Source organism: Hippocampus bargibanti, linkage group LG03 (genome assembly GCF_051943395.1).
Source record: "Hippocampus bargibanti isolate YZ-2025 linkage group LG03, ASM5194339v1, whole genome shotgun sequence".
Classification (NCBI taxonomy): domain Eukaryota; kingdom Metazoa; phylum Chordata; class Actinopteri; order Syngnathiformes; family Syngnathidae; genus Hippocampus; species Hippocampus bargibanti.
Window position 1 is genome coordinate 5,257,014 of NC_142736.1, and position 17,847 is coordinate 5,274,860.

The following is a 17,847-nucleotide window of genomic DNA, read 5'->3' on the forward strand; positions in this document are numbered from 1 at the left end:
AGTGGAGAGTCACTTGTGATCCGGGTCACGGCACCAATGTGACGGGTGTCACAACAGTGACTGTCTTCATCTCCACGATGCTGCCGTATTAATGAAGACGAGACGCGTGGATGTGTCTTTTTATTTCTTTTATTTCTGCAACACAGTATGGCAGAAGGGATGGGTGAAGTCGCATGGGTTTCGTCTTGTGATTAACCTGAATCTCCTCGAGATTGTTCTGCTAACTATGGGCGGGACATAGTGCCACACTGTGCGCCGTTGCGTCACTTCCTTCATAATTTAATAACCGAAGTGTACAACTCCGTTACATATGTATTCTTTAATAATTAGGCGCCGCTGACGTGTTTTGATTTAATGGAGCCGCCGTAGCGACCAAAGATGGCTGACCTGTTGCGCATGCGCACCATACGTGTGGTAACTAAATCGATCCGCACATGTTGTCACCGACAGGCGTTTCATGAAAACGTTCTTCTTCTCATCTTCACCGGCCATCACAGCGACATTATTGGACTCCAACTGACCCGATTTGAGCTTCACACGCCGGCCAACTCGCTTTGGTGAGCTTCGTACGCCGAGAAACTCGCCTTGGTGAAGGTCGAAGCTCCAGTGGCGAAGTTCGCTCGCTAGCAAAGAGGCACGTTTGGTTGGGACACGTCAGTCTGAACAGATCTCGTGACTGTATTTTTTGGGTGTCGCTGGAAATGTGTGAAAGAAAGACGGCAGAGTACAAGGAGGAACTTTGTCCAACCTCGGACGACGTAGAGCTCCAACGTCACCTTTGCAAGTTGGAACCTCGAGTCGTCTTCCCAAAAGCGGGTTGGTTCATTTGCAACTCACAAATGCTACATCTTATTTCAACTTTCTTGTGTGTTATGGAACAAAAAATGTGTCCCTGCAGACCTCAAAGAAGAAGATTCGGGGTTCGAGCATCAGGATCTAGAACCCCCCCAAAGTCAAGAGGAGGAAGCAGGGAAGCGTCCTCGTGTGAAAGAAGAAGAGCGGGAGGAGGAAATCAGCAAGTTTCCGTTGACTGGAGTCAGTGTGAAGAAAGAAGAAGCTGATGGAGAACAACAAGAAGGAGGATCCCACTTGGAAGGCCTCTTGGCTCCACTTTCCGAAGACGACGATGACGATGTCACCTCGCATTCTTCTGACACCGAGGATGACCATCAGTCCAAACATGATCCATCATGTCGCGCGGGCATCGGACGTCTGAAATGTCTCCAATGTGACAAAACCTTTTCAAGTCAGTCAACTTTGAAGAGGCACACCAGGACACACACAGGGCAGAAACCCTTTGCCTGCTCAGTTCGTGGTAAAACGTTTATTCAGAAGATAAATTTAACAAACCACACCAAAACACATACTGGGGAGAGACCCTTTGCATGCTCAGTTTGCGGGAAACAATTTTATGCCAAGACAGTATTAGCAAGGCACACACAAACGCACACTGGAGAAAAACCTTTTGCCTGCTCAGTTTGTGGGACAAAATTCCTTTACAAATCAAATTTAGCAAAGCACGCCATAAGACACACAGGAGAAAAAAAAATTGCCTGTTCAGTCTGCGGTAAAGCATTTTATACAGCTCGAGAGTTAACAAGCCACAAAATGACTCACTCCGGGGAAAAACCTTATGCCTGTTCAAGTTGTGATAAATGTTTTCGTTCACAAGTTCACTTAAACGTTCACATGAGAAGGCACACTGGAGAAAAACCCTTTGCCTGTCCAATTTGCGAAACTCGATTCAGTCAAAAGTCACACTTGAATGTGCACAGAAGAACGCACACTGGGGAAAAACCTTTTTCCTGCTCAGTTTGTGGGAGAAAATTCTTTGACAAATCAAATTTAACAAGGCACGCCATAAGACACACCGGAGAAAAAAAATTTGCCTGTTCAGTCTGCGGTAAAGCATTTTATACAGCTCCAGAGTTAACAAGCCACAAAATGAATCATTCCGGGGAAACGCCTTATGCCTGCTCAAGTTGTGATAAATGTTTTCGTTCACAAGTTAACTTAAACGTTCACATGAGAAGGCACACTGGAGAAAAACCCTTTGCCTGTCCAATTTGCGAAACTCGATTCAGTCAAAAGTCGTATTTGGATAAGCACATAAGAACGCACACTGGAGAAAAACCTTTTGTCTGCTCAGTGTGTGGGAAAAGGTTCCTTCGAAAATCAAATTTAGTAAGGCACGCCATAAGACACACCGGAGAAAAAAAATGTGCCTGTTTAGTATGCGGTAAAGCATTCTATACAGATCAAGAGTTAAAAAGCCACAAAATGACTCACTCTGGGATAAAGCCTTATGCCTGTTCAATTTGTGGTAAATGTTTTCGTTCACGAGGTTACTTAAACGTACACACGGGAACGCACACTGGAGAAAAACCTTTCTCTTTTTTTAATTTAAAACCGATTCTTTACTTACAGACAGTGTAACACCTACAATACACTGTCTGTAAGTAAATAATCTTTTTGTTAAATTAGATACCAAGTAGACAGGATGAACTTAATACAATGATTCCGCATAACCTTTCTCTTGCTCTGTTTGTGGTCAAAGCTCGCTCGAAAGGAAAATTTGACAAGGCATATAAGAGAACGCTCTGGAGATAAGCCTTCACCGTTTTCCGCTTGTGCTCCAGCATTTGCTAGAGGACTCTTCTTCCAAGGACATACAGTAAGAAGGCACAATTTGAAGAAAAAAAGTGCCTGCTTCATTTTTGGGGGAAAAGTGGAACTTAAATGATAAATGCCTTTTAGAAAGAAAAAAAATACGACACAACTAAGTGGGGAATTCCGAAATGAATTAAAGTTTTTTTCCTTTATGACTTTTCGCCTTGTTGTTGAAAGACTTTGCATGTGAATGATTCCCAAGGTATTCTTTCCGAATCGCTTTGCTGTACATTCTTTTCATCTCTTTAGCGGGGGAGGTTACTTTCTAAATTTGGTTTAATAGATCTGAAATTGGTCTGTGTGAAAATGCTTTCAAGTGTTGTGATTTTGGTTATTTCAAGCACATTGAGTTGCCTCCTGTCTGAAAATGTGCAAGACGAATAAAGCTGCCTTGGCTCAAGAGATTTCTTTCATTTCATGATGGAGTTCGTACATGGCAGGTCAAGTCCCCCAGATGAAGCCTTCAAGGACAACCGACACATCCGAACCAGTTGCGTCCATAATTTGTAAAATCACTTCTAGTGACTTCTACTGACCACATTTTACAAAGATTCCACCGCATATAGCTATATTTTACTTTTTAAAATTCGTGCTGACTATTCATGTCAAGTCTTGTTTTCGAGTTTGTGTCGATGCCAGAAGTGACATCACATTGGGAACGCCCCCTACTTTTTTCGCCTGAAAACATCGTGATTGTGAAATTAGAAGTAAAACTACATAAATAACTCGATGTTGAATCGTGTGTCAGCCAATTGCGGTAACATGTATAAAGAAGGTGTAAGTTGACACAAATTCCCAGTGGACAAACCAGCTATTTTCAAGGGATCAGAGCAGTCGAGCACCAGCCGGAGGCTAACAAGGAGCTAAACGGAGTTAGCGATTAGCCACTTGGATAACCGCTGTCATCCTCTCGTGTTGTTCCTGCTCCTCTCGAGGCTGATCATCCAGCTCGTAAATGATTTTGTTGAACGTAAATCAGTAAAATGGAGCTCTTCCAAGCCAAAGTTGATGCCATTCTTCAGAACGGGGGTCGAGCTCTTTGGTGTAGCCGAAAGGGTACGCCAAAGTGATTAAATTCTCAATTTGATGTGAATTGCGATTCACTACAATTTTCTTCTGATGAACTCCATTTTATAGAAGGCCATTCATACGTAAGTTCGTCACTTTTCATCTTGAAAGTTGAAAGGACTTTTTGCATGCACAACCATGAAACAATCTGCATTGATTTTGACATCTTCTCGCTTATTATGTGTCATTCATGTCCTGATATGCCACATATCAACGAAGTTGATGCTGCATTGCTAATTCACGGAGATTCACATATGCTTCATATGTCATATTTAGCTCTTACAAGCTAAAAATATTGTTCAAGTATGCTAATAATATTCACTTGATATGCTGGGTCATGTTGATATTGATTAATAACTCCATTCTAGTTTTTTCTCAGCTTGCATGATATTAATACATACATTTATTTTTGTTTCAGTCAAAAGATTTTGCCTGCCAAGCACAGCCAAAACGGGCACTAAGAGGATGCGACAAAAGGATTCAGGCACCTGCTAAATAGTTGTTATAAGTTTACTGTGTGGAGTGATAATGAAGGTTTGACATAAGTTATTTAATTAGGATTTGCTTTGGAAAGTACTCATTCGATTCACTTTGATGAACTGTTTGTAATGCAAAACTACGAATATAATTTTGATTCTGTCAAGACGTGGCTCAATTTCCACCATATTTTTCCTGTTGATATAAAAATCAGATTCTCTGGTAGCCATCAAGTTGGAAACCAACACTGAGACTCTGCAGGAACATTGCCGATCTCTCTGGCCAACACCAGACATCCACAATCGTGTCCTTCCATAGTCTCGTCACACGTTTTGCACCCAAGATGCATATTTTCTCCTACGCAGGAATTAACTACAGGTGAAATTCCCATACTTTCCCCCCTGTTTCATCATTATCATCATACATTTCATTTCTATGCGCCTTTCAAAACTCTCAAGGTCACTTAACAGTCACTGGATACATTTTTCTGCGGGTGAGCAGCGGCAGCCACACGCTCCAGCGTTCACTCAACGCGGAATAACTCAATTAGATAGATAGATAGCTAATAGATAGACAGCTAATAGATAGATAGCTAATAGATAGCTAATAGATAGATAGCTAATAGATAGCTAGCTAGATAGATAGGTACCTAATAGATAGCTAGCTAGATCGATAGGTAGATAGGTAGGTAGATAGATAGATAGATAGATAGATAGATAGATAGATAGATAGATAGATAGATAGATAGCTAATAGATAGATAGCTAATAGGTAGACAGATAGGTAGACAGATAGCTAATAGATAGCTAGCTAATAGATAGCTAGCTGATAGGTAGACAGATAGCTAATAGATAGCTAGCTAGATCGTCAGCGATTTAGTTAAATAACTAATAGACAGCAAATCGATAGCTAGTCAAGTAGCTAGCTAATAGCTAGTTAATAGCTAGTTAATAGATAGTTAGCTAATAACTAGCTAATAGATAGATAGCTAGATAACAAGCTAATATATAGCTAGATAGATAGCCAGCTCGATAGTTAAATAGCTAATAGACAGCAATATATAGCCAGCTGTTTCAAATAGATAGCTAGCTGTTTCATGTCTTTTTTATTGGTTATAATTTCACAAGGAAAGTACATGCAGCGTGTGCTTATCAATCACTTTGATTCAGGGAAAACATACCAACACACATTCTACAATTGGTCCCTCAGTCAAAGTCAAGTCAAAGTCAGCTTTATTGTCAAATATTCGATTCAATATGCCTTTATTAGTCTCACAGTGGAGAAATTTACATTTCACAACAGCAAAGTGATGAAAGGAATGAAAGTAGAAAAACAAAATACATGAGCTGCTGGAAAGGCAGCCACTCTCGCGGCGCCGTCTTGAAGTCAAAAGAACAAAAAAAACCTAAATAACAAATAATATGACAGCATAGAGACAATATGACAAAACAAAGACACAGAGACATTCATTCTTCAGGACTTGCTGTACCCTCTTTGTGATGACATGAAGCAGTTCTAGATGAAAGAGGAGAGGATCAAAGCGTCTTTCCAACAGTGGATCAGGGACATCATGGTGGAATGTGCACGTCGACTACAAGCTAAATGTTGAAAGCAAACATGCAGCTGTAGCATCCATTGACGAAAAGAGATTGTCTCACATCTCTTGTTCCACATAAATCTGCTTCAATTCCAAGCCGCAACAGTTCCACATACGCATCGGCGCTCTGCGCTGACGCTCCTTCCTTCTTATCGCGGGTTCCCCAAGCCATGCATCCATCTAGCCGCAGACTGACCAACAGCACTGACCTTTCCGCTAAACGAAGCGGGGCTGTGAAGATGCTGCCCATTACAGGCGCAAAAAAAGCACAACGGCCCCTTTGGTGTCCAGCGATGGCAGTCGAATGGCTCCGACATTCCTCCCATTCAAAAACAGTACTGGCATATTCATGCTGCCGAAAAGGCGCAACCGCTCAGCACAGTCTCCTCCTTGATGAATGTCGTGGTCAAAAATGCTGAAAAACAATCTGTATGCGTTCCACACGATGCACAACAACACAAAGTGACAAAAGAAAACACAAAACAAGACAAAAACAACCAAAAAAAGCAAGGCTCATGAGAGCACTTGCTGAGGCTGCCGACTCGGGCGCCATCTTGGACTTCAATTATACTAGCTAATATGCATGACATACAGCACAGATGAAATTACTGTCCTCTCGGACCCAGCTTGCAAGGCACTTATAATGACTTTAACAAATATAATAAACATGAAAACGCCAATTTGCCGGGAGAGGGGAGCCGCTGCGTGTTCACGCGCCGCCATCTTGGGAAAAACAAAAAAACAAAAATAACAAATAATATGACAACACAGACACAGAGTCATTCATTCTTCTGGACTTGCTGTACCCTCTTTGTGATGACATGAAGCAGTTCTAGATGAAAGAGGAGAGGATCAAAACATCCATTTCAGCAGTGGATCAGGGACGTCATGGTGGAATTTGCATCCTCAGATATTATAATTACATCGGTTGAACGGGGTCACCGTTGCTGGCTACCTAGCTATCTATCTATCTATTTGCTATCTATTAGCTGTCTAACTAGCTAGCTATCTATTACTCATCTATTAGCTAGCTAGCTTGATTTATTTGAGTTATTCCCGGTTGAACGGGGTCACCGTTGCTGGTTACTTAGCTAGCTATCTATTTGCTATCTACTAGCTGTCTAACTAGCTATCTATTAGTTATCTACAGTGGGACCTTGGCTTACGTACTTAATTGGTTCCCAGACAGAGTGTGTAAGGCGAAAAGTTTGTATCCCAAAAAATAATTTTACATAGGAAACCATTAAAATAATCCGTTCCCAGGTCTCCATAGTTAATTTTCAGTTAACAATACATCTGCTGATGCACAAACTTGGACACATCATCAGTGTTGATTCCTAGAATCAATGGGTGTTTCGGGTCTTTCAACAGATACCCTCCTCCAGGCGACCCGACCGGGGTTTGCAAGGCCCCGGCCTGTGTCCAAGTGGCATGCTACTGCTCCACTGCCCCCACGGCTCTCCCCTCCTCAACCAGAGCCATCTGGTGGCTCTTTCTGCTGCCTCCACGTTGTTGCCTATGGCTCTTCTTCGGTTTGCACCTGTTATGCCCAGTGTGCCATAGGCTTTGCTCAGGGAGTGGCTGGCAAATCCCCGACTGCCCACCTCCACCGGCATACACCTCGACCTCCAACCGTTCCTCCGATATTCCTCCACCAGCTCCTGGTACAAAAGTATAATTTTCAACTAAATAAGCCTTAAAACTACAAACAATATACCTTATTCATGTATAATAAGTGTGCTATTGTAATGTAATGAAAGAAATACACTGCACTGTATAATAAAGTCGTTTTATTTACCTTTATGATGGTCGTTGATGGCTTGATGGAATGGGGTTCAGACTTCTCTTCCTGTGTTATGAAAGTCCGGTTAGGCATCTTTTTCAAAAAAAGGCCGGTCTCATCTGCATTAAATACTTGCTGAGGAACATAGACTTCTTTCACCATTTCGAGGAATGATCCCTCTTAGGCTTTGGCAGCTTTACTGTCTGAACTGGCTGTCTCACCATGACGAGTAACGTAGTGAATCCCTGTACGGCACTTAAAGTTCTCGAACCACCCTTTGCTGGCTTTAAAATCATCAATAAACGGCGAACTTCCAGGTTGCCGCATGACGATATCAGCGTGAATTGGCTGTGCTTTCTCGGATGTAATTGCTTTATTCACGCTATCCCCGGCTAGCTGCTTTTCGTTAATCCAAATTAACAGAAGTTTTTCAACCTCTTCTATTGCCCGAGACTGTTGCTTTGACAGCACGGAAACACCTTTAGCAACACACGCACATTTAATAGCTTCTTTGATGCGAAGGATGGTAGCAATGGTGGATTTAGCATATTGGTACTGGGCCGTGAAGTCAGACAAACACACACCTCGTTCGTGTTTCTCAATGATCTCCTTCTTCTCTCCTCGACTAAATTTTGTTTTGTGTCTTCTTCGGCTGAACACGAATGGATGGTGAGGTCCTTTTCGGTCCCATACCAGCAAAAGTATCTGTGATAAATCCTTGAAGACGAACGACGTGTGCACTCAGAGAAAGGGGGAGTGGAAAGGTAGGCCGGCTGTGGCGCTGTTCGGTCATGTGGTTTGGTGTTCTTCCGCCGAAAATTACTCCGCCAGCCGTGGTGCGGCGGTGCTCCGTGTGTATCCCGAAAAGTAGGGCGTATGCCAAGGTTTAATTTTCATAAATTTAACGTTTGTATATTGAAAAGTTCATAAGGCAAGGTGTTCGTAAACCGAGGTCCCACAGTAATCTGTAATCCAAAATGTGAAGTTGTGGTCCACTCCGGCATGCCGCAGATTGTCCCCCAGTAGATTGGACCGGATGGTGTTGAAGGCACTGGAGAAATCGAAGAACGTCATCCTCACCGTACTCCCAGCATTCTCCAGGTGCAGCAGCGCCGAGTGGAGGAGGTAGATGATGCGTCCACCACACTGATGCGACGTTAATGGACATCAACTGACCTAATTTGAGCTTCGTACGCCGAGAAACTCGCCTTGGTGAACGCCGGAGCTCCTGTGGCGAAGTTCGCTTGCTAGAGGCACGTTAGAGGCACGTTTGGTTGGGACACGTCAGTCCGAACAGATATCGTGAGTGTAATTTTTATTTGGGTGTCGCTGGAAATGTGTGAAAGAAAGACGGCAGAGTACAAGGAGGAACTTTGTTCAACCTCGGACGACGTGGAGCTCCAACGTCACCTTTGCAAGTTGGAACCTCGAGTCGTCTTAGTAAGAGCGGGTCGGTTCACTTGTTCCTCTCCAACTCAGAAATGCTGCATCTTATTTCAACTTTCTTGTGTGTTATGGAACAAAAAATGTTTCCCTGTAGACCTCAAAGAAGAAGATTCGGGGTTCGAGCATCAGGATCTAGAACCCCCCCAAAGTCAAGAGGAGGAAGCAGGGAAGCGTCCTCGTGTGAAAGAAGAAGAGCGGGAGGAGGAAATCAGCAAGTTTCCGTTGACTGGAGTCAGTGTGAAGAAAGAACAAGCTGATGGAGAACAAGAAGGAGGATCCCACTTGGAAGGCTTCTTGGCTCCACTTTCCGAAGTCGACGACGACATCACCTCACATTCTTCTGATACTGAGGATGAGCAACAGTCCAGAGATGATCCAACATGTCGTGTGGGCATCGGACGTCTGAGATGCTGCCAATGTGACAAAACCTTTGTCAGTAAGTCAAATTTGAAGAGGCACACCAGGGCACACACGGGGCAGAAACCTTTTGCCTGTTCGATTTGCGAAACTCGATTCAATCGAAAGTCGAATTTGGATGTGCACCTTTTCCTGCTCAGTTTGTGGGAAAAGATTCATTCAAAAATCATATTTAGCAAGGCACGCCATAAGACACACCGGAGAAAAAAAATTTGCCTGTGCAGTCTGCGGTAAAGCATTTTATACAGTTCCAGAGTTAACAAGCCACAAAATGATTCACTCCGGGGAAAAGCCTTATGCCTGTTTAAGTTGTGATAAATGTTTTATGACAAAAGGAGACTTAAACAAACACACGAGAACGCACACTGGAGAAAAACCCTTTGCTTGTCCAATTTGCGAAACTCGATTCAGTCGAAAGTCGCAGTTGAATTTGCACACTGGAGAACAACAACGCACACTGGAGAAAAACCTTTACCTGATCAGTTTGTGGGAATAGATTCATTCAGAAATCACTTTTAGCAAAGCACGCCATGAGACACACCGGTGAAAAAAAATGTGCCTGTTCAGTATTCGGTAAAGCGTTTTATACAGATCCAGAGTTAACAAGCCACAAAATTATTCACTCCGGGGAAAAGCCTTATGCCTGTTCAAGTTGTGACAAAGGTTTTCGTTCACAAGGTGACTTAAACATACACATGAGAACACACACTGGGGAATCGATGAGAAGGTTTCTTCAGCCGTCATCTGTACAAAAGTGAAGGTTTCGGACGTTTCGCCTCCTATCCAAGAGGCTTCGTCAGCGAACTAAAGTCTGACTGGTCGTATCGGCCCCATTTATATATCCCTAATGTCCAGACCTGGTGGCGCCGGACACAGCTATGATAGGTCCCTACTCTCAGGTTGGGGGGGGCGCAGGACCCCCCCCTGTGGCCCCACTGATTGTTCCTACATTCCTGACTAACGATTGGCCTATTACACCCACACCCCCCGGTATCACCTCATCAGCATAACGACCCTCATCAGCATTGCGAAAGTTGCCTAACCTGTTTTGCCTGAGCAGGCTATTGTATGAACGATCCAAATTGAACCTCACACCACCAGACCGGTTTAATGAAGGATTTTGTTGTTTTATAAGAATCGCCTCTTTTACCCCCCTTTCAAACCATCTATGTTCTTTCGCTAAGATTTTAACCTCATTGTCGTCAAATGAGTGGTTGCTAGCTTTTAGGTGCAAATGTACTGCCGATTGAGGCCCACTAGTATTATCCCTGCGATGTTGATAAAGTCTTTTTTTGAGAATTTGTTGAGTCTCCCCAATGTACTGCTCTTTACAATTTTCATTCTTACAATGTATGGAATAAACTACATTACTTTGTTTTTCATTTGGTAGCCTATCTTTTGGATGCACTAATTTTTGCCTTAACGTGTTTATCGGTTTGAAATAAGTAGGAATTTTATGTTGCCAAAGGACTCTTTGTAATTTTTCAGAAACTCCTGCAATGTACGGTACTGCTACTCCTCTCCTTTTAGAATCTTGAGAATTATTGGTTTCGTTCGCTATTCTTTCTTTCTGACATTTGTTGAATGACCACTGAGGGTACCACTGAGGGTACCCACAGTTAGTGAGTGCTCTCCTGATATGTTTTGACTCCCAATCGGCAGTACATTTGCACCTAAAAGCTAGCAACCACTCATTTGACGACAATGAGGTTAAAATCTTAGCGAAAGAACATAGATGGTTTGAAAGGGGGGTAAAAGAGGCGATTCTTATAAAACAACAAAATCCTTCATTAAACCGGTCTGGTGGTGTGAGGTTCAATTTGGATCGTTCATACAATAGCCTGCTCAGGCAAAACAGGTTAGGCAACTTTCGCAATGCTGATGAGGGTCGTTATGCTGATGAGGTGATACCGGGGGGTGTGGGTGTAATAGGCCAATCGTTAGTCAGGAATGTAGGAACAATCAGTGGGGCCACAGGGGGGGTCCCGCGCCCCCCCCCCCCAACCTGAGAGTAGGGACCTATCATAGCTGTGTCCGGCGCCACCAGGTCTGGACATTAGGGATATATAAATGGGGCCGATACGACCAGTCAGACTTTAGTTCGCTGACGAAGCCTCTTGGATAGGAGGTGAAACGTCCGAAACCTTCACTTTTGTACAGATGACGGCTGAAGAAACCTTCTCATCGATGGACCACTCCTGTACGACTGAGAGCTTACACAGACACACACTGGGGAAAAACCTTTTTTCCCGCTCGGTTTGTGGGAAAAGATTCAGTCAAAAGAAGAATTTGTGTGTTCACACGAGAACGCACACTGGAAAAAAACCTTTTTCCTGTTCAATTTGCGAAACTCGATTCACACAGAAGTGGCAGTTGAACATGCACAGAAGAATGCACACTGGAGAAAAACATTTTTCCTGCTCGGTTTGTGGGAAAAGATTCATTCAGAAATCACATTTAGCAAGGCACGCCATAAGACACACCGGAGAATAGAAATTGGCCTGTTCAGTATGCGGTAAAGCATTCTATTTAAATCACGAGTTAACAAGACACAAAATGAGTCACTTTGGGGAAAAGCTTTATGCCTGTTGAAGTTGTGATAAATGTTATGTTACCCAAGGTGACTTAAACGTGCACAGAAGAATGCACACTGGAGGACAGTAATTTCATCTGTGCTGTATGTCATGCATATTAGCATATTTGACAATAAAGCTGACTGTGACTTTTGACTTCTTTTCCTTTGGGCTTTTCCCTTCAGTGGTTCGCCACAGCGAATCAGTGTCCTCCATCTTCAGAGGTTCGATTAACACGTTTGTTTTGGCCAAACTTTTACGTCGGATGGCCTCCTGACACAACCCTCTATTTATCCGGGCTTGTGACCGGCACAAGAAGACACTGGCTTGTGTCCCCTTGTGCCTACAGAACAAGCAACTCGATGCGTTTAATACAGATGAAGATGCGCAGTAAAGGGCTCCCAATCACAAAATGGTCATCGGCACAGCGGCATTCAAAAAAGCAAAAACTAGACTCACCATTTGATGTCAATGGTCTGATTTTACCGTAAAACAGGCATCTCTTTCCCTACATTACATCACAAACAGAGCTTCAAAGTCCTTGAAAATGCTTTATCTTCCAGAATGGGAATCTAAAGTTGAATATTGATGTTAAATCGAAAGTTGAGTCAGTACAAACATGAGGGAATTGAATGACAGGGTAATTTTACCATCTCGTGGCCACACAGATTAACTACACATTTACGTTATAAAATAGATGGCGTGAACTCGATAACAAAAGACACAGTCGTCTTCGGAATGGGAAGGAATTACTCATCGCTCATTAACATGTCTCGACAACGACAGTATACAGTAGGGATGTGACAAAAATGTTCAATAATAATTCATCACACATTTTCGAATACCATCTTAACAGTGGTGGGCCGTCAGGGCCAGCAAGGCCTTCTCTGCTGGCCTAACATAATCAGACATCATTATCATAATTATAATAAAAGTCAATTTCATTAAAAAAGTATTTTTTCTAAATATATATATAATTATTCTACATACTGTTTTCTTGATGTTATATTATATCCATTTAGTTATGCTCCTTTCAGTGTTGTAGTTTTAGGTCAGAGTTTTTAATCCAATCAGAATTCAGCTAGTTTGTGTCGCCAGGCTGTATGAAATCTGACAGACGCCTTCAGAATCAACAGTGAGGGCGTCTGTGCGCTGTACATGAACGGGCACATGTAGTTGATATACAGTTGCGATAGCCAATCAGATCACGAGTTGGCACAGTAAGGCCAGCTAGAGGGCCTCGCGTTGAACATGACGTACGCGTCCTGTGATTGGATACTCACTTTACCTCAGCCCTCAGCGGAGGCAGCGCTATGCAAATCAACCAAGCTGACAACAGATCAGACCTGGAAACTTTAGCAGAAAAACCAAGTATATCTACTCGCTTTTTTAACCCACAATGGCTGAAGGAGAGGACAACTTGCTGTCGCATGTAGGTAAGCCTATTCTCAAGAACAAATGAAAAAGATTTGTTTACTTTTATTTTCAACAAATAGTTCATTTTGTGACCGTCTTGTTGTTTTTCTTATATTAAACTGACATTTTGTAATTTAGCGTAAAATCTTGTTAAAGATTGCATATTCTTGGTGGACTTCATAAAACTTTGTGGACAAATGATTTTAAATTTCCTTTTATTTTTAAGTGTTTGCAGTATCACGTATAGTGACAAGTTCTAATTGCTGATGCAGATTTATTAATGTGTAATTGCTCCGGAAAATAGCCTGTGTTGTAGACGATTAAGGTGATGCCACGCCCAGTATTGCGTGCGTGTGCTTTTGTAAATGATATCTCCAGCCGTTGTGTCATAAATTATGGTATTACGAGGGATATTTGTTCAAGTCGAGCTAAGCAGGACTTCACTGAAGGCCTAGGTGTGAAATGCACGGTCCGCCACTGCATCTTAAAGTGCATTTAAGTGGCTTTCAGATGGTGTATTGATGATTGTTCTCTGACAAATAATAAGGAAACAATGTATTTTTTTCAATGTTCGAAATAGGCGATTTTCTGCCTGTAATTAGACAGTTGAAACAATGAAAATCTGTGGCCGAATTTTTTTATGACAGTTTAAATTTACTTAATTTTTGGCAGATCTTAACGAGTAAGGCACCATTGGAAAGCTTTTGAAACTCTAAACAAGAACTGATAATTCAAGAAAGAATTCAAAATGTAAATTACCAAATATCAACGATCGAATGCAGGCAGATTTTCGTCAGAAATCAAAAATGGCTGTCACTGAATACTAGGAAAGAAAATTGCCATCTCTAGAAATCTATATGCTTTTGCCTCTTTTTGCTTGAAACTTGGCAGTTATTGAGAAAAATATATATCCTACCACTTCTATGAGTTATGAAAATACTACTTACTCGCCTTTATAAACCGTAGTGTTAGCAAATGAGCGTAAACTTCAATCCCCCCGTTACTCGTCACATTCGGCAATTTCAACCAGCATGGAGGGAAACGTGTAATACGTCATCATAGAATGCATAGCTTGGAAAAAAACACGAAAAAATACGTATTCACAAATATGCTATGTTATAACGACTGCGAGTAGAGTGCGCTCGGTTCACTGGATAGAAACAAGCGCGGTGGAATATAGGTCATATAGGACGTATATGACCTATATATGTGATATGTGATATACCTTATGACCTATTTTATAGGTCATATAGGTATAGTTTATTAATTAGGCGCCGCGGTCGTGTTTTGATTTAATGGAGCCACCGTAGCGACCAAAGATGGCCGAACTGTTGCGCATGCGCACTACACGTGTGGTACGGAAGTCGATCCACAGATGTCACCGACATGCGTTTCATGAAAACGTTCTTCTTCTCATGTTCACCGGCCATCACGGCGACATTATTGGACTCCAACTGACCCAATTTGAGCTTCATACGCCGGGAAACTCGATTTGGTTAGCTTCGTACGCCGAGAAACTCGCCTTGGTGAACGTCGAAGCTCCTGTGGCGAAATTCGCTTGCGAGCAAAGAGGCACGTTTGGTTGGGACACGTCAGTCTGAACAGACCTCGTGAGTATTTTTTTGGGTGTCGCTGGAAATGTGTGAAAGAAAGACGACAGAGTACAAGGAGGAACTTTGTCCAACCTCGGACGACGTGGAGCTCCAACGTCACCTTTGCAAGTTGGAACCTCGAGTCGTCTTAGTAAGAGCGGGTCGGTTCACTTGTTCCTCTCCAACTCAGAAATGCTGCATCTTATTTCAACTTTCTTGTGTGTTATGGAACAAAAAATGTGTCCCTGCAGACCTCAAAGAAGAAGATTCGGGATTCGAGCATCAGGATCTAGAACCTCCCCAAAGTAAAGAGGAGGAAGCAGGGAAGCATCCTCGTGTGAAAGAAGAAGAGCGGGAGGAGGAAATCAGCAAGTTTCCGTTGACCAGAGTCAGTGTGAAGAAAGAAGAAGCTGATGGAGAACAACAAGAAGGAGGATCCCACTTGGAAGGCCAATTGGCTCCACTTTCCGAAGACGACGATGACGATGTCACCTCGCATTCTTCTGACACCGAGGATGACCATCAGTCCAAACATGATCCATCATGTCGCGTGGGCATAGGACGTCTGAAATGTCTCCAATGTGACCAAACCTTTTCAAGTCAGTCAACTTTGAAGAGGCACACCAGGACACACACGGGGCAGAAACCCTTTGCCTGCTCAGTTCGTGGTAAAACGTTTATTCAGAAGATAAATTTAACAAACCACACCAAAACACATACCCTGGAGAGGCCGTTTCCATGCTCAGTTTCCGGGAAACGATTTTATGTCAAGACAGTATTAGCAAGGCACACACAAACTCACACTGGGGAAAAACCCTTTGCCTGTTCAATTTGCGAAACTCGATTCAATCGAAAGTCGAATTTGGATGTGCACAGAAGAACGCACACTGGGGAAAAACCTTTTTCCTGCTCAGTTTGTGGAAAAAGATTCAGTCAAAAGTCGCATTTGAATGTGCACAGCAGAACGCACACTGTTGAAAAACCCTTTGTCTGTTCAATTTGCGAAACTCGATTCAGTCAAAAGTCGCACTTGAATGTGCACAGAAGAACGCACACTGGGGAAAAACCTTTTTCCTGCTCAGTTTGTGGAAGAAAATTCGTTGACAAATCAAATTTAGCAAGGCACGCCATAAGACACACCGGAGAAAAAAAATTTGCCTGTGCAGTCTGCGGTAAAGCATTCTATACAGCTCCAGAGTTAACAAGCCACAAAATGACTCACTCCGGGGAAAAGCTTTACCCCTGTTCAAGTTGTGATAAGTGTTTTTGTTCACAAGGTGACTTAAACGTACACACGAGAACGCACACTGGAGAAAAACCTTTCTCTTTTTTAATTTAAAACACATTTTTTACTTACAGACAGTGTAACACCTACAATACACTGTAAGTAAAGAATCTTTTTTACATTAGATATCAAGTAGACAGGATGAACTTAATACAATGATTACGCGTAACCTTTCTCTTGCTCTGTTTGTGGTCAAAGCTTTGCTCGAAAGGAAAATTTGACCAGGCATAATAAGAGCACTGGAGATAAGCCTTCACCGTTTTCCGCTTGTGCTCCAGCATTTGCTAGAGAGGACTCTTCTTCCAAGGACATACAGTAAGAAGGCACAATTTGAAGAAAAAAACGTGCCTGATTCATTTTTTGGGGAAAAGTGGAACTCAAATGATAAATGCCTTTTCGGAAAAAATACGACAAAACTAAGTGGGGAATTCCAAAATGAATGAAATAAGTTTTTTTTTCCTTAATGACTTTTCGCCTTGTTTCCGAATCCCTTTGCTGTACATTCTTTTCATCTCTTTCGGGGGGGTTACTTTCTAAATTTGGTTTGATATATCTGAAATTGGTTTGTGTGAAAATGCTTTCAAGTGTTGTGATTTGGTTGTGTCAAGCACGTTGAGTTGCCTCTTGTTTTCAGACGAATAAAGCTGCCTTGGCTCAATATATTTCTTTCATTTCATGATGGAGCTAATGCATGGCAGGTCAAGTCCCCCAGATGAAGCCTTCGAGGACAACCGACACCTCCGGACAAGGTGCGTCCATAATTTGTAAAATCACTTCAAGTGACTTCTACTGACCACATTTTACAAAGATTCCAAGATTCCATTTTACAAAGATTCCACCGCATATAGCTATATTTTACTTTTTAAAATTCGCGCTGACTATTCATGAAGTCTTGTTTTCGAGTTTGTGTCGATGCCAGAAGTGACATCACATTGGGAACACCCCTGACCGAGAAAGCGACATACAGTGAATTTTGGGTACTTTTTTTCGCCTGAAAACATGGTGATTGTGAAATTAGAAGCAAAACTACATAAATAACGCGATTGTGAATCGTGTGGCAGCCAATTGCCGTAACATGCATAAAGAAGGTGTTAGTTGACACAAATTCCCAGTGGACAAACCAGCTATTTTCAACGGATCAGAACAGTCGAGCACCAGCCGGAGGCTAACAAGGAGCTAAACGGAGTTAGCGATTAGCCACTTGGATAACCGCTGTCATTCTCTCGTCTTGTTTCTGCTCCTCTCGAGGCTGATCATCTCGCTCGTAAATGATTTTGTTGAACGTAAATCAGTAAAATGGAGCTCTTCCAAGCCAAAGTTGATGCCATTCTTCAGAACGGGGACCGAGCTCTTTGGTGGAGCCGAAAGGACGCTTCCATGACAGTCAAACTTGGTACGTATCATTCTGACAGTCAGTCTTTTCTGTCAATCAAACACGAATGCTTTTCTTGACCCGGTGATTAAATTCTCAATTTGTTGTGAATTGCGATTCACTACAATTTTCTTCTGATGAACTCCATTGTA

At 42.5% G+C, this 17,847-nt stretch overlaps 3 protein-coding genes across 4 annotated transcripts; all 3 read left to right on the forward strand.

The window, feature by feature from the left end:
* Positions 1 to 363: 363 nt before the first annotated feature.
* Positions 364 to 2,825, forward strand: LOC148900145 (uncharacterized). Its single transcript, XM_088991611.1, has 2 exons — positions 364 to 816; positions 899 to 2,825. Exons 1-2 carry the CDS (start codon positions 702 to 704, stop codon positions 2,434 to 2,436), a joined length of 1,653 nt encoding a protein of 550 aa, XP_088847737.1. The 5' UTR covers positions 364 to 701; the 3' UTR covers positions 2,437 to 2,825.
* Positions 2,826 to 3,355: 530 nt separating this feature from the next.
* LOC148900146 (uncharacterized) lies at positions 3,356 to 10,186 on the forward strand. Of its 2 annotated transcripts, XM_088991723.1 has the most exons (5): positions 3,356 to 3,821; positions 4,157 to 4,272; positions 4,430 to 4,593; positions 7,183 to 9,044; positions 9,135 to 10,186. In XM_088991723.1, the coding sequence occupies exons 4-5, from the start codon at positions 8,930 to 8,932 to the stop codon at positions 9,689 to 9,691; spliced, it is 672 nt and encodes a 223-aa protein (XP_088847849.1). In that variant the 5' UTR covers positions 3,356 to 3,821; positions 4,157 to 4,272; positions 4,430 to 4,593; positions 7,183 to 8,929; the 3' UTR covers positions 9,692 to 10,186. The 2 variants fall into 2 exon arrangements, with proteins under 2 accessions (XP_088847849.1, XP_088847848.1); XM_088991722.1 differs by having other exon boundaries at positions 4,157 to 4,593.
* Positions 10,187 to 14,581: 4,395 nt separating this feature from the next.
* On the forward strand, positions 14,582 to 16,981 carry LOC148900147 (uncharacterized). Its single transcript, XM_088991685.1, has 2 exons — positions 14,582 to 15,199; positions 15,290 to 16,981. The coding sequence occupies exons 1-2, from the start codon at positions 15,085 to 15,087 to the stop codon at positions 16,375 to 16,377; spliced, it is 1,203 nt and encodes a 400-aa protein (XP_088847811.1). The 5' UTR covers positions 14,582 to 15,084; the 3' UTR covers positions 16,378 to 16,981.
* Positions 16,982 to 17,847: the final 866 nt, after the last annotated feature.